This window comes from Dendroctonus ponderosae, unplaced genomic scaffold (genome assembly GCF_020466585.1).
Source record: "Dendroctonus ponderosae isolate FM_Combo_2020 unplaced genomic scaffold, Dpon_F_20191213v2 Dpon_F_20191213_61, whole genome shotgun sequence".
Classification (NCBI taxonomy): domain Eukaryota; kingdom Metazoa; phylum Arthropoda; class Insecta; order Coleoptera; family Curculionidae; genus Dendroctonus; species Dendroctonus ponderosae.
In genome coordinates this window covers 50,586-78,475 of record NW_026018825.1, presented here as the reverse complement: position 1 = coordinate 78,475, position 27,890 = coordinate 50,586, and the positions used below count along the sequence as shown (strand labels likewise).

At 32.9% G+C, this 27,890-nt stretch overlaps 3 protein-coding genes across 15 annotated transcripts; 2 read left to right on the top strand and 1 right to left on the bottom strand.

Moving 5' to 3' along the window:
- The first annotated feature begins 3 nt into the window (after positions 1-3).
- LOC125505014 (tektin-2-like) lies at positions 4-1,798 on the top strand. The gene is made up of 6 exons (XM_048667929.1): positions 4-383; positions 433-624; positions 681-895; positions 954-1,197; positions 1,253-1,338; positions 1,395-1,798. The coding sequence occupies exons 1-6, from the start codon at positions 156-158 to the stop codon at positions 1,708-1,710; spliced, it is 1,281 nt and encodes a 426-aa protein (XP_048523886.1). The 5' UTR covers positions 4-155; the 3' UTR covers positions 1,711-1,798.
- LOC125505015 (zinc finger and BTB domain-containing protein 41-like) lies at positions 1,794-10,761 on the bottom strand. 6 transcript variants are annotated; one of them, XR_007281877.1, is made up of 5 exons: positions 10,556-10,760; positions 7,660-8,025; positions 7,111-7,597; positions 5,638-5,719; positions 4,068-5,264 (listed from the first exon to the last, which is right to left on the bottom strand). XR_007281877.1 is itself a non-coding variant. In XM_048667934.1 (4 exons), exons 2-4 carry the CDS (start codon positions 8,017-8,019, stop codon positions 3,593-3,595), a joined length of 1,080 nt encoding a protein of 359 aa, XP_048523891.1. In that variant the 5' UTR covers positions 8,020-8,025; positions 10,556-10,761; the 3' UTR covers positions 1,794-3,592. The 6 variants fall into 6 exon arrangements, 5 of the variants coding, with proteins under 5 accessions (XP_048523891.1, XP_048523888.1, XP_048523887.1 ...); XM_048667934.1 differs by lacking the exons at positions 4,068-5,264; positions 5,638-5,719 and adding an exon at positions 1,794-3,825 and having other exon boundaries at positions 10,556-10,761; XM_048667931.1 differs by lacking the exon at positions 5,638-5,719 and having other exon boundaries at positions 10,527-10,760.
- On the top strand, positions 9,540-27,825 carry LOC125505012 (protein nervous wreck-like). 8 transcript variants are annotated; one of them, XM_048667926.1, is made up of 21 exons: positions 11,961-12,161; positions 16,706-16,849; positions 17,304-17,389; positions 17,489-17,633; positions 18,177-18,313; positions 19,244-19,402; positions 19,464-19,549; positions 19,612-19,760; positions 19,849-20,022; positions 20,078-20,284; positions 20,342-20,489; positions 20,710-20,885; positions 20,977-21,240; positions 21,297-21,489; positions 21,551-21,726; positions 21,852-22,029; positions 24,037-24,071; positions 24,201-24,432; positions 24,485-24,682; positions 24,733-24,911; positions 25,057-27,825. In XM_048667926.1, exons 1-20 carry the CDS (start codon positions 12,096-12,098, stop codon positions 24,897-24,899), a joined length of 3,120 nt encoding a protein of 1,039 aa, XP_048523883.1. In that variant the 5' UTR covers positions 11,961-12,095; the 3' UTR covers positions 24,900-24,911; positions 25,057-27,825. The 8 variants fall into 8 exon arrangements, with proteins under 8 accessions (XP_048523880.1, XP_048523883.1, XP_048523879.1 ...); XM_048667927.1 differs by lacking the exon at positions 11,961-12,161 and adding an exon at positions 13,419-13,591; XM_048667923.1 differs by lacking the exon at positions 11,961-12,161 and adding an exon at positions 9,540-9,884 and having other exon boundaries at positions 20,078-20,489.
- The last annotated feature ends 65 nt before the right edge of the window (positions 27,826-27,890 follow it).

Genomic DNA, 27,890 nt, shown 5'->3' with positions numbered 1-27,890 from the left:
TAAAAGTTTTGTCAATTCAATAGTTTACACTCAAAACGTCGCGTGCCTGAATCTCTGGCAATCACCTTATTTCGCTCTGTATTAACTTAATTCTTCCTTTTTATTACAAAATTCAATTGCCACTTAAAACTTGGCAAATTTTAGTTTAATTCGTTATGTCTGTGGTAACTTATGAAAAACCATTGCCCCATATCGGGCTTTCGGATTGGTTTGCAAAACAGTGGGAAATCCAGCAAACCAATAATGCTCGCCAGACGGACGCGTTCAACTTAAGACACGAATCAAGACAATTGAGAAATGAAACCAACATCAAAACAGAATGGGATACTTACCACAACAATGTCAGATTAGCTGACCGGGTTACGGAATTGGATAGATGGAAGGTAAGCTATCTGCTCTAATACGAAGAGATTTCTCCAAGGAATCCTCTAGGAAGTTTTAGAATCTTGTCTTCAAAGAATCGACAAGGAGGTTGGGCTTTTGAAGGACGAGAAGTATGAAACTGAAAAGGAAATTGACTCTTTAGGAATACCTCTTGGGGTCATTTCCGAATGTATATCCATGAGGGACAATAGGCTGGGATCTGAGTTGACCTACGATGAAGGAGATACTGAACTGAAAAAGGTAAGAGATAAAAGCAATACAAGTTCAATGCAGCCATTCTCTTTATGGAATTGAAGGAATTATGTGTAGTCGAGGGAGTAAAGAAAATGCTGATTGAGCGCTGCCAAGCCGCCTGGGAAAAAGTTAATAAGCTGAACGAAGTTCGGTTCAAACTTAATCTAGATATTAACGACAAACACGAGGCGATCGAAATTGATAAAGACCAACTGACTCTGGATAAAAATTGTGCGAACATTAGCTTTAAAACTGACCCGCTGCGTATTGTAAAAAAGTAAGTAGACTAACTAAATCCTGCTTGATTAGGACATATACTGAGTTTAATTTTCAAGTTCCCTGCCATATGAATCCTGGCTGGAGCACAGTCGATACGTGAAACTTCTAGCGGATGATGAACTGGCCGACACTCTTCGCCTGCGCGAAGCACTGTTTGTCGTCAGAGAACGATCTAAAAACGACATGCTAGCGCAGCGAGATCGCGTGGATTTTATTCTGCGCAAAAGGATTTACCAGACGCAGAAAGCTCGAAACGAAATTGAATGGCAACAGCTAAAAATGCGAGAGGAAATGCAAAAGGCATTTTCAATCGACAATCTTCTTGAGTACTTAATTACTAAAGTGGTTATTTTAGGTTGCGAAAGAAATTACAACATTAGAAAACGCACTACAGGCGAAAACCGATGCCCTCAAATTAGCGGAAACTCGACTGGAAAATCGGTAGAAACATTTATGGGGAATATAAACGATTCCTACGCTACAGCATAATGTTTTAGATCGTATCGACCGGGATTCGAATTAGCCAGAGACGAGGCGGAACAGGGCTTAAAAGACGAAGTCCTGCAATTGAGGCAAACTAGACAAGATCTGCTGGATAAAATCAATTGCGCGAAAACTACATATAATGCACTGGAAGACCAACAAGTGCTCATTGATAGGGAGCTTGATAACAAAAATCAGTCTCTTATGACCGACATCCGGTGCTTAGATTTGAGAGCCAGACTTAAGCAGGGCAAGTTTGCGGATCCGGAGAGTCAGACAGATCGAAACATCCAATTAACCCGAATGGAAAATGAAATTCCCCCTACATAAATAATGGACATTAAATCAAAGAAAAAATTATCAAGTTATTCTTTGGAAATGTATCGTATCGGTAATGGTAAAATAAAAGTAAATTTAATACACATTTTTAATAAAACAGTCCCAATAATAAACGATAACAACTGAGCAATATAACATAAACATAATAATAATGAAATAAATATTATAACATAATATATACAACCACAAAGTATAAATTATTATCTAAAATTGAGCCAATCGATTAATATAAATGTTTTTAAATCACTAGATTCAGTTTAGCTATTTACCATTGAATTACACGTTATTCGAGTATAGAAAAAATATCAGAAACTTAGGCTCTAATCTCAAATACGTTGCAATGTGAGGTGCTTTTAATTAGTATATGGACATTGCACCAAGCTGCTTCTAAATTGGTATTAAATCAAATTACAGCCTAAGAGACAATTTTCATGCAATCAAAATAAACTATATTTTTGTTTAATTTCTGGCGGTTATTTTATAGAACAAGGCTTTAGGTTGAGTATTAATAAGAACCACTGTATAAATCAGCAAGGAATCATCTTTTGATATTTCTTTATCAATATCAAGATTCTCCTGAATGATTATAACACCTATACAAGATAATTTGTAAATATTGGTCGGGCATGTAATTCTAGATTTCTTGGGTCAATGGGAAACTTGATATACTTATTTTTAATTCTCCATCTCTTCCAAGCTTCCTTTCGAACTACTATAGTAAATTCCCATTTTTCAGACCAGTCATTTTTATGTTATTTTTGCTTCAACATTTTATTTGCTCGAAAATGATACAAAGCAAACAAGTATAGAAATAATTGATTTTTAAAAGAATTTTCCAACAAAATCCAAAGAAACTTCAAGCAATACACATATTTAGCGCATTTCTCAAAGCAATTTATAAGAATTCCTCAAATTATTCAGACCCTAAACTGTGTATATTCATAAAAATATCCTTGATATTTTCACCAATTAAGTGCACCTTTACATTTTCAATCAATATTTCTGAATCGCCTTATATACCTTGGAAAACCACCAAAATTGATTACCTACGCATAGTAAAATTATTTATTAAAATATCAACGATAGTTAATGGCTTTTGTTCCTTTATAGCAAATATCTTCAGATCCTTTATGGATCATCAATACCTGAAATAGCCTAATAAAAAATATAGACAACTTTTTTAAAATGCACTAACAATGTAAATCGGCAAAAATAGTAAACAATAAATAAAATAAAGGTACCATATTATGTACTATAATTCTCCTAGCGGTTTTTTACATTTGAGTTCTTTTTAGGTTTACTTGTAATAAATAGTCAAAAGCGTCAATAAGTTACAGATATTGGTCCCTTATTACGTCGTTAATAAATTGATTTTTTGTCTAGACGTGAATATTGAATTTTAGATGTACAACAATAAGCCAAATTCTGAGTACGTCTTGAGTACCAATTATACTCATTTTGGTTTTAAAATAATTGAAATTAAAATTTTGCTTTTTAGAAGTTAACTTAAAATTCACTAATTTTGAGGAAATAATAAACTACAAATTACAATATCATAAATATCACTAAACGTTCCTTGTCAGTGTAAAATTTGTAAATTAAATACATGAATATAATTTAGCTGCACTAAGAAAGAGACAAGTAAAATCTTATATTGTAAAGACTAAAAGTATAACCAGAGTATAAAGTTATTAAAATATCATGTCATAAATACTGCAACAACTGGGGCTGTTGAAGCAAGAAACATACGTTTTAATATATTATTGGTTCTAAGTTGAAGTAATTTTTTTATCAGTTAAATTTTAGATAAATATACCATACGTTATTTTGCCTGAATGGACGCACACGAGTTTAAATAGCCGCGCAAATATTGTTACATAACAATGCCAGTACCTTCAGTTTGTTGCTTACGATGGTGGTATAAATGCACTCGAAGACAACTCTGATTCCTCATAGTTTTACCACAGACTTGACAGTCCAGATCTGTGGAGTTCGACTCATGTTTATCCCTAATATGGACCTTCAGGTTGTACCGGTTGACAAATTTTCTGCAACAATGCGGGCAAAAAACGTGTTCCTTAGCATCAATCGCATATAGAAAAGAATCTGAAATAAGTTAGCATTACATTGTCGGGCAATTTGTCAATAAAACCATTGTTACCTTATTTTATAATTGAAGTGAATAATAATGAACGATTACGTTTCTCCTTTAAATAACAATATCGATGAAAGAGGAGCAAGACAAATTAATGCAAATAGCTGATCAAATAAAGTAAAATCTTATAAATATGGCCGAAACTGTCCAAGAATGTATGCGTTAAATCTGATTCAAAAAGAAACCACCAATATTACTGTTATATCTTTGTATTAAGGCACATCAGTTTCACAATTTTATTGATAATGACAAAGTAATAACAGTTCTTAAAAGTAATTCAAACAAATAATTAACATTAACATATTTTTGCATCAAAACACTATAATGATGTGTATCATATAAGTTGATTGTATTGAAATTAATAGACAATCTTATTAATCTAATGTTTCGATTTTTATTTAATCTAAATTAAATCAAATCATAAGTTGATTCTACGACCAGACCATGATGTAAGTGTCTCATATAACAAGAAATAACAAAATAAAAAAGTGTATGTGATTCTTCCAAAATGCTTTGAAGCTGCTGATCGAATCGGCAAATTGGAATTGAATTGTGCAATAAGATAAATATAATAATACAAACTTGTATCAAACCGGACGCTTAGATTACTGACTAGTTTTGATATTAAAAATGGCACACTCTAGCTAACTATATTTGGCGCTGATTTTACGATCTTAAAATTGTTCTAGATCAATAGACAATAATTATTTCGCTTTAAATATAATATAATAATAAAAAATATTAAATTCGAGTACATAATAATACCTAATTAGTATTAAGGCAAAGAGTAAGACACTAAATGGCTCGTGAAAAAACAGTTTTGCCTAAATAACACAGGCTGAATTCTTGTGAAGTCTGATTATGTGTAATTTTATTTTATTTTTGGATACTTTAACTCAACTGAAAAGTATCTTGCTTCTTAATACGCACATTAATCAGGAATACTCAAATGAAAAAAATACTAAATTATCATCATTAAATGTCAAATAGTAGAAAATCGTCTAAATATCTGTTAAAGTAATCTTACTTTAACAGAGATTTAGTATCTTACTTTCACTTCAAAGTAACATAGTCCAAAGATTCATAAAATACGGCGACGTGCAACGATGTTAAAGCAAATAATTCATTAAAAATCAAGCTTTAACTTCAAATTTATATGACGAATCATTCATATTTGTGAAATGAAATTTGGATATGTGCTTTCGAAGACTTTCCATATTCTTGTAAAGTTGCTCACAAATCGAACATTTAAAAGGCCCAGCATCCGATCCGTGTATGTTTTTCTCATGAGTTCGAAGATGATCTCGCCTCGTAAACTTTTTCATGCATTTTTCACATTGATATACATGTTTGAATGCGTTGGTTGTTCGAGATTCTCCCTTGCTGGTACCTATAAAATAATGATAGTTTCTTAAAATAAAACGATAATTCGTGACGAAATGAGCGCCACGTTGGTTTATCAAGTCCTTCAAAAGTTGAAGTCAATATTCTGTTTGTCTGACTTTAATTTCATATAATTTTTCATCCCTTACACTACTAAGACAACTGAGATTAATATCCACCAAGTGCGTGAAAAAACCCACTGAAATTTCAGCAATTCTACTAATAATATCAATTACCAAAACTATCTAACAGAAAAACCAAGATGTGATAATTAAAAAGTTTATTAAAATTTGCGATACAATGTGGGAACGGATTGCACGTCGTTAAATATGGTACTCAAATAATACGACCCTGGTCTTATATATTGAGGTTCTACTTACACATTTATAGGCGTGATTTAATAACAAATCAGCATAAAAAATTTCACATGCCATTAATTGGGTTATCCTAGTCTTCAACTTGCTGCAAATAGTTGAAAATACTGCAGTTAGCATGTTATTAAAATATTAGTGTGCTACAAAACGCTACTTACCATGCAAAAACAAATTCAACAAGGATCGAGTTGCAAATCAACAAAAAAAACTGCTCACATTTACGATACCATTATTGACCAAAATTAATAAGCGCAAATAAAAAATTATAAACTTGTGCGAGGAACGTTTTAGAACATAGAACAAGCAAAATAAATATAATATCAGAAAGCAAACATTAGCGAAATTTTAAAAATCAATTAGTTAAGAACGCATTTCAAATTACAGGCCGAGATATTGCTTTTATTACGTATTTGGAGCGCAATGGAATAACAAAAATTAAATCAAGCATTTTGTTATTACAGTAAATTTGACATAGCATCAGCTATCATTTCCACGGCCCTAAAGCTGAATTGGAGGAGCATAATAAATAATAAAATACGACAAAGAGCCAAATAGAATAGCATAAAATTTCAACATGCAATGGCTAAATCTCGGGAATGAATAAATATACGGACATTTTCGGAAGCCGTTTGTATAATAAGTAAAAATAATATGTAACTCTCAGCCAGCCTTTATAAATGTTACTCACTCGCAATATCTAACTGCACATTTTCTCAGGCAGTTATCGGATGCATATTTGGAATAATACTGTCATCGTGTATTTACTATTTAAGGACTGAAAATTGCTTTTGTATGAAATATATAATAAAAGAGTCTACAAAATTTAACTGATTTTGGTATATAAATTAGCTTTTATCTTTCGGCACAATCCTATGTATGAAATTCAAAAGGACCATGAAATAACTGCAGATAAACAAGTCTAAATTGCCCTATTCACAGATACTTAAGTCCTCACACTGAAAGGGTTGAATACAGTTTCGAATCATATTAAACAAATAACTAGCCAAAGGCAGTTTAAAAATTTAAAAAATGTTGATGCGCTAACTTTTGATCAACACCTGATTGATCCCGATTAGCAGTTTCTGTTGTGTTTAATTGAATTTATGAGCCGTGAGTGAGTGTAAATAAATGTAGCCAATGAAATCCTTTAAATTATCTGCCTGTATAGGTTATTGTTAGTCATCAAACTAGTCATTTAGTAAAATTACTGCAAAATACTAACAAATCTGATGAATACATTGTAGTACAAGTAAATTAACAATAAACAGCCATGCATTCAATAGGTTAAACAAAATACACAATAAATAAATGCGGTCAGAAACAGGATATTTAATTTAACAAGATGGTCCAGATGTAATACAATAATTATCTGATTTGAGTAAAATGAAAAAAGACATTTGAAGTTGTGATGAACATGTCGATATAACTTTTAATGAAACTATCTAGACCACCCTTAAAATATCTGGATTTTTCACTTACCTTGATCTGCAGTGTTTTGATCTGAGCAATTTGACGCACCAGCTTCCTGTGCTGCACCAGATGCATACAATAAATTTCCTTTCCATATATTCGCACTGTTTTTGGAATAATCTTTGGCTTCTTCGCTGTCGTCAATGACTGGTTTTATGTCTCTTTGAGTCGTAGTTAGATCACAGCTCTTGTATTCAGTGTTAGATTTAGGTGTATCACAATCGACATTTGTTACTGGCTTTGAGGCACTATATTCGCTAGAATACGACTCTGAACATTTTGATCGTTTGGAGCGATTTGGCGAGATAGACTTGGCATGCCTCTTAGGAAAATTTAATGGTAGTGGGGAAGTCTGAGGCGGTGGCGGGGTTTTTTGTAAATATAATTGAGGAATATCGGTATCCGTAGTTGTTTCAATCAATTGATTGTACATTTCGTTGACATCGTCAATTTCACTGCTTGCTTTCTGCTCTTTTTGTGAACCCGAATCTTCAGTCTGAAAATTAACAGTACATTTTAAACATCTAAATATCATGAATGGCTCTTCAATGGACTTACTGAATCCTCGCCCGTCAAGCCCTTAACTTGCAGCACTTCGGCGGTTCTCAAAAACGACGGCAAATTGTCTTTTAGAATACTGACTTCTCCCATATACATAAATTGTAGTATATACTTCATGTTATCATGTCCAACATCTTTTAATATCACAATAGGATGCTTGCATGGATTTTTCATAAACATTTCTTTGAAATACGGACTACATATTGAAAGGACAACTTTGTGTGCTTGTAAAAAGTGACCATCAACGGCCAAAGTGACATCAACCATCTCAGCCTGCTGTAAAAGGCCATGAAATCCTGACTTTAGATTGTAGTGAAAGTTGTTCCATCTTAGTGAAAATTGTTCAGTTGTTGCCATTTTTGCCTGTAACAAAAAAGTACAATCAATCACAAACGTTCAATATCATTGGTGCACCATGTATTTATTTAATACCTTAGTAAAAATAAAATGGCTAAACCCTATCAAAAGCAGACTTTTTTGTAGCAGATAACATCAATATCAATATGAAATGAGGTTGTAGATTTTTAACTTTAATCAGTCATTACTTAATTATATTGTTTCTTAAGCAAGTTATTGCTTCTCGATAATACATACGGTTTGAAAGTATTGGGGTTTTTCGCTATAGTGGTATACAGTATGGTCCAGTTTCTAGATCAAAGCTTTAGAGACTACAAGTGAATCGGAAAATAATATGACTTTGCTTGTTAACTTATTTGCAGAATGCTTTAGGCTTCTTTCAGGGTGTTAGAACATAAATGTATTTTAAAAAACTGGATTTATCTGAATAAAATGTTGTAATCATTCAGGTAAGTATGCATTCTAATAAAAAGTAAATAATACGTTTTCGTTTTGATTCTGGCATTTGTGTTAAGCGTAACCTAATGCTTTTAAAGAATTTATTGGTATGGAATTGTTTGTTCATAAAATGCAAATCAATTTCGTATTCATCATTAAATTTGGAAAGAAGAAAAATGTCCTTTTTCCATTTTTCTCTACGACGCAGCCGGTGCGAGTGAAAAAAACAAAAACAACTTATAAAACATGAAATTAAAATTTCCAGTAGTCATTATTTCATTAATTTATTTGCTTATTATTATATTTTTCAGCTTAAGGATTATTTTTTGCTTGTCTTGTTCCGAAAATTGTCAAATAATTCTAACAGTGAATTGAAATTGTTTAATATTCAACTCATAGAAATGGTGGCAAAAAATAATTCGATTTAATCTAAATTTTGAAACCTAAAGTAAATGACATAAGTAAACTACAAAAAAAACACCGATAATAAATAAGATACATATAAAGCTGCTGATACAAAAACACTGAAAGGTGGTAGATACTCGTAAATTTCCCCATCATACAGGGTTTCTCATATAAGCATTGGGTCAACATACATCAACATTGGGTTTTTAAATAACACACCCACATTTTCTTTTTATTTCTGAATTCTGCATTAAATTTCCTATCATTTGTTAACCCATAATCGACCGTGGCTATTGAAATGGGTATTTTGAAATTAAATTTCTCAGAAACACTAACAGATAGCAACCTGTTTCTGTCTTTGGATTTTAGAGACATAAATTTATTTTCCTATCTTCAACATTTCGTTAGCTGTTCAGATGAATTTTCAACAAATTACCAAATTACTAATTAGAAAAAACGAAAACCAAAATGTCCAAGATGTTATATAGGTATAAAACATATTCGCATCAAAATACGCAAAATAAATTAAAATAAAAAACAATTTTGGATAACTAAGCATTTAGTACTTAACTAATTAGGAATATAATTTCTTCCAATTATTTGCCTGCTGGACATAATAACTTTTACGTTTAATTTTAAATATTCCTGTAAATTCATCATTAGAACATTCTTTGGTTTAGAGCAGCTACGCAGCACATAGTTGGATAAGTGTATAAAAACTAGGCTTTCCGAATAAATTGTTAATCATCGATAACTTAGTTATACTATTTTAAACAATATGTGACGTAGGTATAATGTTCAAAACTAGAATTTAAGATCATTAGGAATTGCTTAATAGGCTTTTAAATTACTAGTTCAGAAAGCTCCATGATATATTTTAATAATTTGCATGTTTAGTGAGATGCAATGGTGGAAATGTCGATGGCTATCTCATGTTTAGTATTTCACGTATTGCAATTGCTATAAGTATGTAGATAAAAATGTTCCAGGGTTGATTTATGGGGACGTGGAATCTTATATCTGTAAGTAAATAATATTAACAGCATTAACATGAAACATGTATTGGCTTGGTCATTGGAATTTGTCGACATAATTTGAAGTCGAAGGTTCATATTATTATTATGTTTAATTGTAAACTAGAAATTTTCGATTAGCTGTAATCTATGAAACATTGTAAACAAAGTACTATACATACATATATTTTAAGTAGTTTCTATAAGTAGTGGAACCTTACCTGAAAAAATCAAATGTTCTTAATAAAGGGAATTAACTATTACTGTTTGTCTGCAGGAAGTACTTAATTATGAACCAATAAAAATTGCATTGAGTCGAATTATTTAATTAATACTGTTGAATAAGCAATCGCGAGCTATATTCATTCTAATTGGTTTTTACAGCGTACTGAAACCAATTATCGTGTTTTGTTACTGTTACGAAATGCATCAGAACCCATAATTTCGCTTGTTATCAAAAGTCCAAAAATAACCACTTATTTTAATTTTTCTCTTAACATTGATAAATCTGTGCGAATTGCTGTATTGCACATTTAAAGCACAATTACCTTACAATTTGCATTATTTAACTAAATATGCATGACAATCAGAAAGTAGCTACGCTGCTAACATTTATTTTTGGATCTTGATGTGGCCATCAGCTAAACTAACCTAAAAATATTGCGCTCTTGCTTGCTCACCCTTGCAAATTTTCACTATCCGAATTTTAGGCACCGTTGCGAATAAGCAATTTTGAAAATAAGAACTACCCGAATTAATAGAAGTCCAGCTTTACATAACACTAACAATATAGATAGAATAGTAAACAAAGTGCTAAAGCTACTTCACGACAACAACCCTAATTAGCCATTTCCGGGCCAATCCGGGCATCCGGGAATAATCGTGATTGACGGCTGCTAGCCTTGTTGCCAAGTCTATACCCCAATTAATCAAAAAACTTTCAATTATGGTCAAAATATAGCCAAAGGGATACTGTTGTCGGCAAAGGGACGAGTATCAACTAATAGCTCGCATTGTAGCCTAAATAAACTTTGAGAATTACCATGAAATGAGTGATTTGAGTTCAATATTACTCTCCAGCAATTTCGTGTACTACATTGTGGTTTCACAGGGTTTGTGAAACAGGTGTTTGTTTCACAGGGTTTGAACGTACATAAAACGTTTGGATTATCGGTTGCCTTGCAGCTGGTCCTAAAAATCTCTGTTCGAGTTGTACATTCTTTAAATGCGATATTTTATGGCTCAGAATTATCAGTCTTAGCGGCAACAAGCATGGTCACATGTGCGCCTTGGGTCAACTGTGCAGGATGGCTGAAAATTCGACAGGCCCGTCTTCACTTAGTTGGCAACTTAATAATTTATTTTATTTCAACATTTTTTGGATTATTAATATTTTCTTCAAAATTGATTTGCATTTTAATATTATAAATGTAAGCTGATTAAGTGGAAATTTGTCTTTCTAATTTAGCCAGTTAATAAAATAACGAACAAAATAGAATAAAATTAAAAATAATTAATGTTAAGAAACAATTAAATTGTGCCTAAGTGGTACGCAATGTTTAAGTTTTTTATTATACCTGTATAGGTTCGAAGAGGTCGTAGAGTACTATTCATATCGTATTGATTAATATATTTATTATATATCGATTAATATATTTGTTGCATTTGCATTTGGTTTGTATTGTACTTTAACGCTCGTGCCAAGCCATATAAACATGTATTTATGATTTTGATATAACTTTTTTTCTTTCCAACTTACTGGTACATCAGATTCTCCCATTAGAACATTACATTTATCCGTTCAACTCAGTTTTTCACTTCGCTTGTGGAAATCCAAAGGAGTATTGTAGTAGGAATTTTTGAAGAAAGACTTTTCAAATATTTATGTTTATTTTAGTTGGGCTCTAAAGTTCAGAAGCTGAGTAGCTGTTCTTTGTATTTCAAATAAAACCGGTAAATGACAAAAATATACAAACACTTTACCATGTGTGCTAATAAACTATTCCTAGAGAATCATCAATATTTTATATCATTGTGTCTCAATATTGAGTAGTTTTGGAAAGATCTGAAAAACTGTCAATTAAATGTCAATGTCAAATTGACAGAAAAAGAACCTGATTTACGATGACATTTGACAAAATTTGTTCATGTATGTAGTTTAGATCACACGTCTAACTAAATCATCGAATTTCTGCAAGTTCTCTGAATTTCAACTGAATTATGATTGAATACCACAAAACTCGAAAATTGTCCCAAAAGTTCCAAGGATCAAAGTACACAAAGAAGGTAAATTTGACTGTTCCGTTTCTATTTGCATCGTATTCAGTACGAGTAAATTCAAATGCAAATATTCGAGCAAATCTGATTTTTTTTAGAATTTTCTAAACCGCAGGCTGAGTTATGGCGGTTGGAGTACGTAATGATGAGAACTTATAACTGGATTTTCAGTAACTCATAACTTGTTTTTGGAGCTCAATAGGAATCATTTTTTGTGCGCTGTTATTACTTTTCGGAGTGATTATACATATTTTCTATTAGCAAGTGGTTTGGATGTTTTCGGTTAAGATAAACTATTGAAATTTTACTTGAACGCGACATTTTCAATTTTTTTCAACAGATAATTGTGCATACAATACACAAATTATTTAGTCATTTGACAGACAAAGTATTTATTTAATTGCATCTATTGAGGAAAGAGCATATTTTGTTTATTGGGCATAATCTACAAAAAAATAAAACTGATTTGTGCCGCTTTAAATTTCTACGTATTATTGAAACCGCGTGTTCGTTGAACTATTTTTTCTCAAAAATGAACCGATATAAAATAAGACTACTTATAATTTAAGTGAAATTGATGAATTTTTAGCTAAATTTTAATTTTTTTGTCTCACGTACAGGCTGAAAAGTTATTAATGAGTAGCGCAGCAATTGAAACATGTATAATTCGTCATAAAAGAACCATCGAAATTTCTAAGTTTCTAATCCGAATATTGCCAGAATAATGACAAAAAATATAAACTTACTACTTTTGCTTTAACACCTTATATCTTCGAAAATATAAACTTTCTTATAAGGCCAGCAATAGTCACCATAGTATTTCCAGTTTCTGAATTTCGCATAGTTAATGAATCATTTTGAATATCTCTAGTTGAGAACTTGTAATTTAATATCTTAGTATCCAGTATAATTATTTTGAAATTTTGCTCATTACAATCAGTAAGAAATAAGGAAATTACTACGTTAAGAATGAGGAAGATTTGGGATAAACCTTAGAGTGACCCCTATAAGTAGCGGCTAAGAGTCAGCGGGCCGGAAAAGAGGTCTTTTGTGGCTTAAGTTCATTATAGACTCCTCAATATTTGCTTGAGTCGAATGTTGCCCTCAAATCTGTATCACTGTGTGCACTGCCCCAAATCCAGAGTCGCGGGCAGACATCCCACCCCATAAAGTGTGCCGAAAAAGTCGATAGCCTTCTGCCCCAGGAAGTTCGCGCCGACTCTTGGCCGCCCCAAATCTGCCGCCTCCATATCAGCAAGCGGCAATCGATACCATGTTCTAAACTGTGTTCTGATCAGTGAGAGGTTCTGTTCATCGGACTGGTGTGGTATCGGTTCGGGTTCCTGCTGTGCGATTGGGTTGAGTGTGCATGAAACCAACTTCTTCAGGTGCTGTGCTCATTGCTGCACCAGGCCAACATGCAGCCTCCTCCGAGGAAGGTGGGGATTTTGCTCTCATGCCTTTTCATTTGCGTTCCACTTTTGCACTTTGTCAAGCACACAATATCAACCAATGGCTAATGTTTGAAAGCTCAGATTGAACACTCAGCCGGAAAACAGAGAACTTTTCCACTGCCCGCTCACCTACTCTCTCAAAACGTGCACTTCGTTTTTAAGTGCTCGATTTGCCCTAGTTGGGTTAAAGTTGTTGAAATTTTCGTGGACATTTACGTAATATCTCATTTCAATTCAAACCTATCACTTTTCTTCTGCTGAGGTTTTTTTAACCTTTTCAAAATTTCTGAAATTTTCTTCAATCTTAATAATTCAAGCAGAAATTAGTTGCAATATCTAGAACGAAAATCAATGACTTAAACAATTGGATACTATTGCAGAACATTGGAATTTATCAAAATAAGTTAAAATTTTAAAGCATTGTTACAATATTTATTCTCGTAAGTAATCATCAACCGTTTATTACATTGCCTGGTCTGCTTATCGAAAATGATAAACTAGATAAAAGTCTTACTGATACTTATTTTCTTTGATTCTAATAAATCAAAAAGAAACTAATTACAATTTCTTAAATAAAAATTCATTAGAAATTAATTAATTTTTACAAAAAGGAGACTATTGTGAAAACTTGGATTTACTTAACTCAAGATAAAAGCCTTGTACGCCACATGTATTTATGCAAAGGCTTATGACAAATATTAAAACAATATTTTATCATCTAGTCATATAGTTTTGCAAAACAGACAGCAATCTTCGACTAAATTTAGCATTTTCTATAAGAATATATTAGAGCTATTCAATATATAATTCTATTCAATTTAAAATTTGCCGTCCATAAATCGTCTCTCACCCAATTTGACTTTCCACCAATTTTCATCAGAGCACATATTTGTTTTTCAGTTGTTTTACAGAGTTTTACAAAATTTTTAGTATTCAATTCAAGAACAAATTCCTGAGGAGATTTAAAAATGAAAATTATGAAAATCAAAATTTGTTCAGGAAACGTTCTCGGTACTTTCCTCCTAAAAGGAGATTTTCCTATATGAAAAGAAAAATAATCCGCTTCAATTATGTAATAATTCAAAAATATTTATTGAAAAAAACTCTTTTTGACTTTCCGAGAGCTAAAACTCAAGAGTCACGAGTTTTAAAACGTATATATTGAAAGTACTTTACTAAATTGATAAAAATATTATAAGCACACTGTTTAGTTATTTTGACTTCATGCTACTAATAATAATAAAAAGCACTTTTAATAGTTGAAAAACCAAAATTAGTTAGTTCGGACTTTGGTTGAAGTGCAATTTTTTTAGTCATAATATACAAATTCTGTAAAACTGTGACAAAAAACTTCTTGTCACTATTTTACCGATTTTAAAACTGCAATTAATTTAATTTAAACTAATTTACGAAAAAATACTCCATTGTTCACTTTTAAATATACACGGACATTAACTTAAGCTTTGCAGTGAAGTAAAAAAACTACTAATCTCAGCAACTTAATTTCAAGTACGATGTAAATAATTATTTATTGAAGAACGTAATTTCCTATATGTGACATGAGATTGTATCTGCTTTAGGTATGCCAAAGTCTATAAAACCACAATTTTTACGACTTTCCCAGTAACTCAATTTTAAGCTAAAAAGCGTTATGAAACGGATAGGTTGGATAATGCGGACTTAATAAATTTTTACAGAAACTAATTATCTAATTTGACCTTCAGGTTGATTTATACCTGATTAGTGGCTCATGGCACGTACAAGATTGCAAATTTTGAAACCCACATTTTCAAAGATATCCCAATAATAACTTGACGAAACTTTTAGCGCCGCTAAAATCTCAAATATTTTATGTATTTATGTTAATCAGTTAATTTGAATAGTATTTTTACTATACCATAATAGTTTTCAGCATTATAGTCATTATGCTTCTTACGTTCTGTTATATTAAATATGTACTACAAGTTAAGGATCGGTATTTTCCTCACAGCCTGCTTTAAATATTTTTCAATAAAAAAAATATCATTCAGTTCGATAACTGAATGATATTGTTTGCATAAAGAGTCTTTTTGCATAAAGCTCAAAATTTGTTTAAGAAATTAGATACAAAATACCAACAACAGTGTTTTGTGAGCATTTAATTAACAAGTTGAAAACGGAACTAGGTACAATTTCAATGTATTTGAAAGTTTTACACATAAGGACAATTTTTTACATATAAATGTTCCCCTTATTACCAAAAAAACTTTTTATTGTATTGATTATTCAGAAATATGGATCACGTGGTTCTATAATATATTTTTACTGTTTTTCATATAGGTATTCTAAATGAAGCGCAAAACCTTTTATTTTATATGTAAGATGCATGATTTTCGATTCTATTTTCGGTAGACTTTATAAAATGTCTATGGAACTAAACAGACATTCAATGGTATAAATAAAATATGTTTCGGTTAATAAACATATTGAGGAGCAATAAAGGATGAAATAAACTATTAACGGTCAATACTGTTAGGAGATTTTAAGGAAATTTCACTCATTTTGTAGCAGATTCGAATATTTTACATTTTTTTGAAATATTATTTACATTATTGAAACTGATGAAAGTCTTGCCAAATTTATTACAACACATTTTTTTAAGTTGATCATGAGAACATAATTTGTTTAAAAATATGAAACAAAATTTACAACTGAAAACAAGTTTGCAGAATGTAAACCAAGCAAAAATAGGAAGTTTTTATACAATTTTCTGATCAGTTAGGGAACTTTTCTGCGTATATTTTAAAACCTAAAATCAAGTTTCATATGGCCATGAATTAATGAAAAACTTAAACAACATTTTAGCTGGATTTCGGCTTCTGAAAACAATTTCTGGCGGATTCTGGGCCTAAATTACTGCCAAAATGTTACAAGAAAAGAGAAACAGAACTTTTAATCCATCCATTAATCATTTTTTCTTGCTTTAATGTCGTCCGTCAATCAATGCCGAATTTCATAATTTCTTCAAAAATGGGAAAAACGAATGCGCTGAACATTAATCTGAACTTTTAAGAGTTAAAAGTTTAAGAAGAAGATTATTAAAATGTGGCAATTTTCCAGGGGAACTATGCGAAATTCTTAAAAAACCTCCACTCGGAGCAGATCAACAAGCTGTGCATGAAGAACCAGCACGAGTGTGACCTTTTGGAAGATATTCGAACATTTACGCTTAAAAGGTCAGCGATAGAGAAATCCTATTCTGAGGTAAGACCATGATTCTTGCGGAATTTTATTTCAGATGATTCTCAGGCGTATTAATGTTTCACTTACACTTTTCCCAGAAAATAACTGTTTTCCTTTTTATTATTTCTTGGGCAGCAAGTTGACTAATAATCTTGTTTTTTACTGCAAATAAATAATTTAAAAATATCGATCTTACTTTCTACTTGTACATGTAATTATCTAGAAAAGGTACTGAAAACTTACAATTTATACATAGAAATAAGTCAATAATATGTAACTAGGGTTCGTTCAATAAGAAGGCGGTTTCAGTATTGTTGCTAGAGAAAAATCATTAATTTGCACACACACCCACAAGATTTGAAAATATATCTAAATTATTTAGTTAAGGTTGAAACATTTGCGATTTCTTGGAAAAAGCTGGTAGTTGGGCATTAGCCGTCTTAGTATTACTTCATCAATTATTATGTTCTTCTAGGCACTACTAAAAATATCATCTGCCTACCTAAATAAGAAAATTCCCAATATTCCAGACATAAAGTTAGAAGGCGGTGAGGAAAAATGGTAAGTGGGTATTTGCGCACTGAATGAAGTGAGTTAAAGTATTCGATTAAATTAAAAATTTGTATAATCGGCAAGCAAACATAAGTGAAAATGTTTAAGGAATATGTGGAGTGTATGGAGGACTGTTTTGGAAGAGAATGAAAAGTTAGCCAGAGCTCGGCTAGCCGCGGTAGAAGTATTTCAGCAACAGATCGCCGATGACGCCAAGGTCCTTCGATCCCACAAAGTTCAAATGGCGAAAAAGGTAACAAAACACGTTAATACTAAGAACAAAACGTGTTCAACAATGAATGGAAGTTAAGGGTAGAAAATGTCAATGTTCCATACACTCGCTACTTCTCGAAAGCTCGCGCTTTTCAAAGCAACTATTCATTATTCATAATTCTAACTCATTGTTCAATTTGCAAGCGCTACTCCTCGGTTTGGCGTTTTCTTGACTCGGAACAATGTGTATAGATAATAATCTGACTAAAAGTCATTTATCACCTGCTATTCCCTTTAATAGCTTAGTAACGTTCTCATCTACATAAAACATGAGACTTTCTATCAATATTAAGAAGTAATAGCTTTCGAGGTCATTGCTGGAAAATGATAAGTTTAATAGAATATTATCTAGACGTTTTGCAAGCACAAACCCCTACATCTTCAGAAGTAAGCTCGAGTCCCTCTAACAAATCAAGTCCCAAATTATCCCGTAAAATCATCTTTGGGAACAATATTTAATAAATAGCTCTAAATATTTATTTTAATGTTTTAATAGAGTTTTTTTCAATTTCGATACTTTTAGGTAGTGGATCACTTATCATTGGTTCATAAAGAGCTTCAAGCTTGCGTTCAGGACGTGGACAAAACTAAGAAACTTTACTTTGATGAAGAGCACACGGCTCACGACGTCCGGGATAAAGCTAGAGATATCGAGGAAAAGTAAGTTGTTTTTTAAAAATTGAATTCAAACAAATTGTCTGAAAGTGTTGCAAGTGATGAAACTATATACCTACTAAAAATGCCTTCATTGTTTAATAGTGCTATAAACGTTAAAAAATAAACTAATTTTATTGCGTAGTCACATTTGGAATATTTTTCTTTAAACATTATCAAACATTTTATTAAATAAATTAATTTTTGTTTTCAGGTGAATTTAGGTAACATTAAATAATGTATTTCGAAGACAAGTTTATTTCAGTCTTGACTTGACAACGGGTTTTTAAAGATTCAGAAAAGTTTAAAAGCGAATGCCAAGAAATTCAGTAAACTGCACTCGAAGTTAGATTTTATAGAATTCGAGACAGAATAAAGAAAGTTTCGTTGCAAACTTTATCTACTTCCGAATAAATGCATTCGGTTCGTTTGAAATGTTATTCTCGTCGTCGATTTTAAAGTTATATAAAAAAAGTAGCTTTCAGTCGATTGTAGTAAGTTTGAATATTGATATTCATTTCGTGTTGGAATATAAAGCAACGAATTTATGTTTAGCTTCGATTCAAATAAATACTTTAAAAATAGTCTAGTTTCAGCAGATGAAACCTGCAGGCATTAAAACTTTCCAGGGGATATGAAGCGATGTTTTCCAATTAAAACTGTTGCGCTCTTAACTTTTGCCGATTTGGTCGATGTTATTTTCATAAAAGCAGCTACCGGTTGAGTTTCAAACCGTATTCTCAATCTGGAATATTAACTGCAAAATGGCAGGTTAAAACCAATAGTTAGTCGAGTCAGATAATCACCACCCAGGTGCGCGTTTTATGCAAAAGAATTATCCTCATTGGTTATTGGCTAGAATTGGCCAGAAGTGTGTTTGGGACGCAATTTTCCTTTCTCGAAAAAAACTGTTTTTAATACATATCTGTAATTCAGGTTGAAGAAAAAGAAAGGTTCATTCTTCCAGTCCATTACTTCACTTCAGAAGAATAGCCAAAAGTTTTCCAGCAAAAGAGACCAATTAGAAGAAAAATCTACAGGTGCCCGAAACGATTATCTTCTTTGCCTGGCCGCAGCAAATGCCCATCAAACAAGGTCTTTTTATTATCAATTTTGTAACGCAAAAACAGAAAAACATATTTTTGGGCTTTTGCAGATATTTTGTCACTGACTTGCAACTTGGTATGAACGCAATGGAAAGCGGCGTGTACGATAAGGTGGCGGAATATTTAACTTTAATGGGTAAACAAATTTTTCTTCAATACCTTATATTATTAGATTCCAGTAACAAACTTATTATCCAGGTAGGACTGAACTCCTCACATGTAAAGCAATGGAAAATTCGTTTTCGACTATTCGTGATCAAGCCAAACAACTGACCAGAGAGTACAACTTGCAATGCTGTTATCTGTACTATCCTGTATTGAAACAACACATTCAGTATGACTTTGAGGTGAATATTTTCTTTTCAAATTGCTATTAGATAAATTTTCCTTTTACAGTGTATACAAAGTACAGAGTTTACAAATTCTATTTTACAGCCATGCGACATGGACCCAGTGGATCACATAACTGTAGACCACGATTCGGCGGCAGCAACTTTGAGCAAGGAAGCAAGGCGTTGGGCAACTAAAATTGCAAGAGAAAATAACAATATTAAAGAAAATATCAGAAAACTGCAGACATACAACGCAATGAGAGAAGCTGGACAAAAGGTGACCAACTTTTATTTGTAGGGTTTAACGCCAAGTACCTGGAGATTTGTTGTAGACTGATCCAAATGATCCCAATGGGCCTGATCTAGAAACAAAAATTGAGGAAGCAAAGCAATGCATTCGAAGAGCGGAAACAGCAAAAGTGAAAGCTGAAGCTAGAATAGAATATCTGAGGGAAGGAGGAGTGAATGTTGAAGACTGGCTGCAGGAAGCTGAGTCCTTAAATGTACAGGATATACAAAGATCTGCAAGTTCACTTTCGGTAATAGAAGTCTACATTTTAGACCATTGGTTAAAATGTACTTTTTGTCTATTGCAGGATCATCCCAGCTCGGATTCGTTTTACGACAGCGACTTTGCAGAGGGAGAACAAGTGACGGCACCAATAGAATCTGTGAAACAGGAGAAGGAGCCTGAAGAGTTACAGCAGGAGCAGCTTGAGAGTCAAGAGGTGGATGGTGAGTGGGGTAGGCAACGATTTCCTACAACATTCACGTTTAAATCACGTATTGTGAAATGAAAATCGTTGCACTATTTTTATACATGTATCATTTTTTTAAGTTAATCAATAGTCTTCTTTTTGTTCGTATACTGCTTAAAAGACAACTTATGTTGCCTTCCCTTTAACACACTTTTAAACGTTTACTGTTGAATGCATCTTATACTTGATTATTTTTCGATTTTTAGCTGTATTGGAACAAGAGAGGCAACGAATTGAGCAGCTAACCGCCGGTTGGGACGATCCCACACAAGTTGATTGGGGAGCTGAAGAAGAAGCAATGGGAAAAACCGAAGATTTTCAATTGGGTTCGCCACCACCTAGTGGACCGCTTTTAAGATGTACAGCCCTTTATTCTTATACGGTAAGTGGGCGGAAGCAAGTTCAGTTTTTAAAGAAATTACATTTGGATGCTGCTTAAGTAAAGAAGTTAAAGGAGTAACTGATTCTTTTAGGCACAAAACCCGGATGAACTCACAATCGTTGAAAATGAACAATTGGAAGTTGTGGGTGAAGGAGATGGTGATGGATGGCTGAGGGCTAGAAACTACCGAGGAGAGGAAGGCTATGTGCCTCATAATTATTTAGATATTGAGCGAGAACAGTCTGCAACTACTCCTGGCCTACAGGCTCAGATTTCGTTTTCATCTGTCGATTACACGATCGATAATGAGGAAGAAAATCAGCCTCAAACTGAAACTACCCAATCTCCAGAACAAGTAGCTGCTAAAATGCACTTGAATTCAGCATTTTAAACATATGTATGCTGTTTTAGATTTCTGTAATTTCCATGCCGATCCAGAAAACTATGAGTGGCAGCGATGCTCCAACGTCATACTGCATAGCTTTATACGACTACGATGGAGAAGGAGGTGAAGAATTGACATTTGAAGAAGGACAAATCATTAAAGTTCTAAGCAAATGTGCTCATAGTATTGATGATGGTTGGTGGCAAGGCGAGCTAGAAGGTATGCGCCTGAAATTGTCCCAATGGGGAACTAATTGCTGGGAATTTAAATATTTTTAAAGGAAGAATAGGAAACTTTCCTTCGCTCGTAGTAGAAGAATGTGATGAATTTGGGGAACCTCTGACGAACCAGTGGGATGAAACGCCTCCTCAATCCGCCCCTCCAGTTTTCACTCCTCCAGATATTCCGAATTTTCTGAAGGAGCCGGCTGAAGACTTTCCCGAGCCCCCATCATCCGTAAGTCGTTCACAAAATTTTGTATTTTGCAAGTCTATATTTTTTGCCTCTTAAATTACATGCACAATTTTTTGTAAAAAAAATTTGATTCCTGGATTTTATATTACAAAGTATTATTTTAAAAGGTTGAACAACCATCACAGCCGGCTCCAGTTCTAAACGAGGAAACGGAGATAGAAAATGATATAATTAGAAAGTCACCGCAGTCGGATGCGAATTTTAATTCATTTTCTATTGAACTGACTCGAACGCAGCACCATCAGTATGATACACAATTTGAAGACGATTCAAATGCAGTTCCCAGTAAGTTATGTAGAATTATTTTCGGTTTATTTAGTTTATATACTTTCATTGAGCATCCAATGTTAGTTCTATAAAAAAAATTAAAACTCCATAAAATCTTGAATATACACCCATTCCATATAGGCATGGGTAACTCAGTGACTTCAGGAGTTGGCGCAGTGATGCCGAAATGGCTCGGTGCGCCAACACAATAACTCACCGCTGCAGTTGCGTTGCAGTCAAATGTGGTGACTCTTTTTTTGTTAGGTGTTAAAATTGAAACCACGGGCTTCGTGAAGTTTTAATCCGCTCCTGGGTTAAATGCTAAGCGTAATTAAAAGTGCGGCACAGTGAGTCGCTATAAATAATAACGAAAAACTCAGAGACAAAAATTATTTACAAGTTCAGAGTTGTGCGTTCAGTAAAGAAGAGTGCGCTCTAAATGTCGTCAAAATTTCTTCAAACTCAAAAATTCTTGTATTGAATACTGGAACCCAAATTTCCATATCTAAAGCGGTTCTTTAGCGAAAAGCAGATGAGCTTGACGTAAAAATACAAAGCCGCCCATAATATGCCCAAAGTTTCAAAAGTAACTGCGAAAGGACCAATAGCTGAATCGATACCAAATCCAGTTGTCAGTTGATGAACTTGCGAGTAAAAGTTCTACATATACATGGCAACAACGGGAAATAATTGCTTATGAAAGCTTGAGCATATCGAAAGCTGCGTAGTGCTAACTGGAAAGAGTGAAAAAATGTGTTTAGTACAGCAGGAAATCTATCCAAAGCGAAACTTATTTGAAATCAGTAAAGCAAAGAGAGATAGATGTAAAGAATCCATAAAAATTCAGTTGTTGGTGGAAAACTAAACGCAGTTCAAGCTAAAAGATTTATAAATTAGATCATTCTGAACGGATTTCTGCAAGCTGGCGCCCTATGCTCCATTATCTACTCACTGATCCCCAAGGACTTAACACAGTACATACAATCAAAATCCACTTGCAGATTTTGCAGAACTTGAAAATTTTAATCCTGCACTTGGCAGGTAGGATTGTGGCCTTTTCAATGATTTCATATTTTCCATTTAAGAACGCGATCCACACGACCCAAAGAACTATCAACCAATTTCGTCCACTGTCTGTAGCAAAGTGAATATTTATACAACTTTTAGAAAAAACTACAAAGTAATTTGCTTTTTCGCCTTTCGTTTACTCATTGCTTTTCTTGGCAGTTCGATTTCATTTTTTTTATTGTTGATATTTTTGTAGAAAGTACCGGCTCGCACGGTAATCTTTCCAGGGACAAATTTCACGTTCCAACTTAACGAAAGGCAACAATAACTAAACGAAATACGTTTCCAAACGCCAATCTTTCACTAATTTAATTTTAAATTTAGAGTCATTTATACTATTTGTCTTAATTTCATTCGACTGCAGTGATTAATGTACAACGCCAAAACTAAAATTAATATCGGAATTAATTTTGAACAAGAAACACTTTCGGCATCAGCAGAGCTGCCATGAGCTTTTGAAATAGACAAGTGCAGATTTCGAATTGCGCTAACGTCAGGCACCCCCAGGACCGGTTTCGAGCCTATTAGCTCTCATCAGCTGGGTTCAGCCTGAAATTAGCGATTCCGAATCGTGCATTTTATAATGCCAATGTATTCATATCGGCGTGGAATAACTAACTAGTTCCCCTGACAGAGAATATTTTTCCCAATTTTTTTTTTGAAAATTTACAGTTTTTGACAACTTTACGCATCGGCTAAATGTTGAGCGTAACTCAAACTGCGGCGTAGTGAGACGCGATGAGGTATAACTCATTTGCGCAAAGAGCGGCAACTACTGAAAATCCTACACAACATAGAGTTACCCATGCGAAATTCCAAAATATCAAAAATATTGATATTTAAATTACGCTTCAAATTTACATCTTCCATCTGATTCTAAAATACCCCCCATTAATTACATCTGCATCGATGGGCTCTGTTTAATGTTATTTATTTCCTTTTATTGCTTTCGTTTAGCAATTGGAATTCCAAGTCTCGAGATCAGTGATGAGGTATGTTCTTCTCAGATCCACTAAGTTTTTGTCATAGATTAATAAATACGTTCTCTACATCATCCCACATCGTTATTCATTTAAACGATAATTTCATTTAAGTAATTAAAATTTGCTTGTCTAATGTAGAATGGAAAAGAAATTGCTCAACCCAATGATAAAGGTGGCGATGACTTTAGCCTGGGTGTTGCTCAAATTGTAATCACAGCAGCGACACCCATGATGGAAGAGCCAGAACAGCCGTTTCCTCCTCCCGAGGAGGATGTGGTTATTGTAAATCATCAGAATGACGTGATAGAAGAAGAAACAGAGGAAGATTTTGAAACTGAAGATGACAACGAGCGACATGTCCAAATTATATGTAAGAGAAATTACTAAAGAGATATCATTGAGCCTGAATTCCCATTCTTAAGGTTCATACGATAGGCGGATCGACACCATAGAGGACAGTCCAGAGGCGATAATTGAAGAAGCTGATGATAGCGAAAAAAAAATTGATGTAGCTTTGAATAGAGAATGTGATATAGAAGTAGAAGAAGTAGAAGAACCTGAGCCAACCGCAGATTCAGGGTCTGGACAGCTTGTAATTAGTAGCAGTACGGGGAGTGATGGTAGGTGCGTCTGATGAACTTGTAGCAAAGTATTGTTTATTTTTTTAAAGGCGAAACAACAGGGCCCAGCACGGCAGAAAATTCCGTAAGCCAAGCCCCAATGCCTGCTGATTCCGACCCCCCAAAGCAAGTAGTAGGCGGTAGAGCGAGTATACCAGATGAGTTAGAACCTCACCAACTAGCAAGGCTGCAAGACCTAAAGGAGTCTAATGCCTAAACATCGTTTCAGGTTTGCAATTATTTCTTAGGTCCTTAGTTTCTTTATTTTTTGTCTGAGATAACTTCTATTTCTAACTATACCCATTTCCATTGACTGATCAAGCCGCACTATATTGAATACTTTGCTGAAAAGTATTTTTTACTGTTTTTTTTAGGTGAAGAGTCATTTTCTTAGAGAAGTGTTTGGAACAAAGAAGACTAAACTCTAAGAATCGCTTGGAAAGCAAATATTGTTAAATGCTGCTATGAACGATGCGTGAAATATAGATGGTTTTGATAGAAATTTGACTGACCTAAATAAGCTTCGAATGCGCAGATTGTTTAGTGTTAATGTCCAAATAAGTTTATTATTTGTGACTGTCTTGAACATTTCAGTGTTAAACTTTTTAACATCAATATTTTGTTTTCGTCTTGAACAATTCTTTTAATCGGCAATCAGCGGCGTAGTAACGCAGTTAATTTGTAATATAAACTTTATTAAGTTCGGAAATCTGATTGTTAAATTGTTGGTACCTACCTGCTAAAGCTGTTTTAATAAAAATATGTTTTGGGCGAAGTTCATTCCTGAAATAAAAGTAATTAACAAATTATAAAATTATATTACAAAAACGACTCTAATCACACTGCATATAAACTAATGCGCGTTAATGTTTGTACCTAATTTGTTACACTTATTTGTTGTTAGATGTTTTTATATGATTACAACTTATATTAAGCTTATCGACAAAACGCTGTTGATAAAAATAATTCGAGCTTTATCTTAGTTTCCTCAACGATTAGAATATATATTCTAGCATTGAAAAGCAGGCACTACGAGACAAGAATATTTTTTTGTATACTGAGCGTTTCAAAAGGCATATGCCGAAATTCGCATTAATCCATCATTTTAAAATTAAGTCAAAAGTGGTTACAACTGTAGGCCCGTCTAAAACTCTTGTCTTTATTCAAGTGAAAACTAGTTTTTACGCATTTACTCTACAGATAATTAAAACTGTAAGGTAAAGCATATGTGGACTTGAATTTATAAGAACCAATCACTCTATTTTAAGTTGATTAAGTCAAGGTGTTTTGAAACATTGGATATGTATGTATTATTTAAAACTCTTACGCTTATGTAAATGAAGTACCTTATTAAGGTAAATTCATCATCACTTATGTAATATAAAGGTTTCTGTTTGGCAAAATGTTCATCTAGCTAAAGAACAAATCTTCAGCGCGTGTGCACACTGAAGATCTTTAAAGCTTGAATGTGTGGAGAATGTGAATATTTTATAGAAAATCGTTTTTAAATTTTAAACACTTTACATATTCATCAAGCATAACAACGAGTAAAACTAGCCAGGCCACAAAGAAAAAATATTTTTGTCTTTAATCTTAGTACTTTCCTTTAATTGTTACTACGTAAATCTTGCCCCGTAATTATATATTCAAATAGTTACCTAAATTTGTATTATTTAGTTGTTCACATTGTAGTTTACTAGGGCAAAGAAGGAGATAAGTAGTTTTGAACGTCTCGATATGAAAATACGTTTTATACTGTTAGAGTATATAAAGTATACCAAATAACGGACAATGGATTTAAAAAAAGTCAATATTACAATATTGTTATGCGTTATATGAAACGCATCTCACTTCTAAGGTGTTTATTCCGAACGAAAGTCTTGGTGTATTTTTGGACTTTGTTTTTTTAACACCTCCATATTTGTATTTTCTATAAACTTTTCTGAGTCATTGTAGTTCCATCAACGTCTTAAGTAGTCAGTTGTCCCCATAATAACTTTTAAAAAAGCAATAAATATTTATTGCCTGTTTTCACTAAATACGAATTGGCTAGGTGATGTTAAAGCGAATCAAAGAGTGATCCCTTAGTAAATAACTTTGTAGTAGAACCCGGATTTCAAATAATAATTTTAGTGCTAGAAGTTCAAACTTGAAATTTCTTCTGTGTTACTTTGTAATTTAAGCAATAATGTTTTCATGTTTTCTATTAATAGGTATTCTATAGTAATATGTCTGGCCCTGTAGTTAATGTTTATATGATGGTAACGTAATAGCATGGCTATTGCTAACGCACTATATAAATTTCCGTAGATAATGGCAATTTATTTTGATTTGTGTGTTTAATTACTGTATATCAATCACAGTATATTTTATAGACATATTTGTGTAAATTTTACCTACTGATATTGTGGGTCTGCGTTCAATTTTTGCCTAAAACCTTTCAAATAAAGTGTCACCTTTATTAAATCGCGGAAATGTTGTACAAACTCATACGGAAGACTAAAAAGAATACTTATAATTGATTATATTACCTGTCTTCTTTCAGCGGTGCCTTCTTATTAAAAATCCCAGTTCGTCTTTGAAAACTTTTTTTATATTGTACATGTTCCTAATTGCTAACTGATAGTAAGCACACTATGATACAAGCAATCTTGTTGCTACTTTACTTATTGTTATACGTTATTATTTACATATTTTACACTAAAAGCGAAGTTCAACATTTGAGTGTTTTTGGTTAACCAGAACCGTGGTGGGTGGACATTTGCTTGTTTTGGTGTATTGAACAAAATAAGTTTCTTTCAATCTCTCTCTTTCCAAAACAGCTTTTTACAGGATATCAGAAAACATCCTCTTGTATCTATATGTATCATATAGATGTATATAAAGGTAAGACGTTTACGCTAACAAATATAAAATAAATACAATCACATGTCGATGAATGGGCCTTTAAGCAATTGCATTAAAGTTTGGGATATTTGCCAAAAATTAGTGTGCGATTTAACAAACTCTCTAAAACATTAATCTGTTTTGGCAAGATCGAACTTAGCATACAACCCCCGTTTAGAATAGGTACCTAAGCTATATTTCTATATCTGATCCGTTCTGTGTATCATCAAAAATATAAAATACATCATTTACGTAGATTATTTTTTTATTTACATACCCTTAAAGTTCTATCCCGTACTAATGCAAATTGTTAAATTACATT

Excerpts from the sequence above, each read along its gene's own strand:
- LOC125505015 (XM_048667931.1), bottom strand. The coding sequence starts at position 8,019 with ATGGCAACAACTGAACAATTTTCACTAAGATGGAACAACTTTCACTAC. Across the intron at positions 7,598-7,659 it reads GCTTGACGGGCGAGGATTCA|ACTGAAGATTCGGGTTCACA; the intron begins GTAAGTCCATTG and ends GTTAATTTTCAG. Across the intron at positions 5,265-7,110 it reads TCAAAACACTGCAGATCAAG|GTACCAGCAAGGGAGAATCT; the intron begins GTAAGTGAAAAA and ends ATTATTTTATAG.
- LOC125505012 (XM_048667921.1), top strand. The coding sequence starts at position 12,096 with ATGATTGAATACCACAAAACTCGAAAATTGTCCCAAAAGTTCCAAGGA. Across the intron at positions 19,761-19,848 it reads ACATTCAGTATGACTTTGAG|CCATGCGACATGGACCCAGT; the intron begins GTGAATATTTTC and ends TCTATTTTACAG. Across the intron at positions 21,727-21,851 it reads TTCCCGAGCCCCCATCATCC|GTTGAACAACCATCACAGCC; the intron begins GTAAGTCGTTCA and ends TTATTTTAAAAG.
- LOC125505014 (XM_048667929.1), top strand. The coding sequence starts at position 156 with ATGTCTGTGGTAACTTATGAAAAACCATTGCCCCATATCGGGCTTTCG. Across the intron at positions 896-953 it reads CCGCTGCGTATTGTAAAAAA|TTCCCTGCCATATGAATCCT; the intron begins GTAAGTAGACTA and ends TTAATTTTCAAG. Across the intron at positions 1,339-1,394 it reads GAAACTCGACTGGAAAATCG|ATCGTATCGACCGGGATTCG; the intron begins GTAGAAACATTT and ends ATAATGTTTTAG.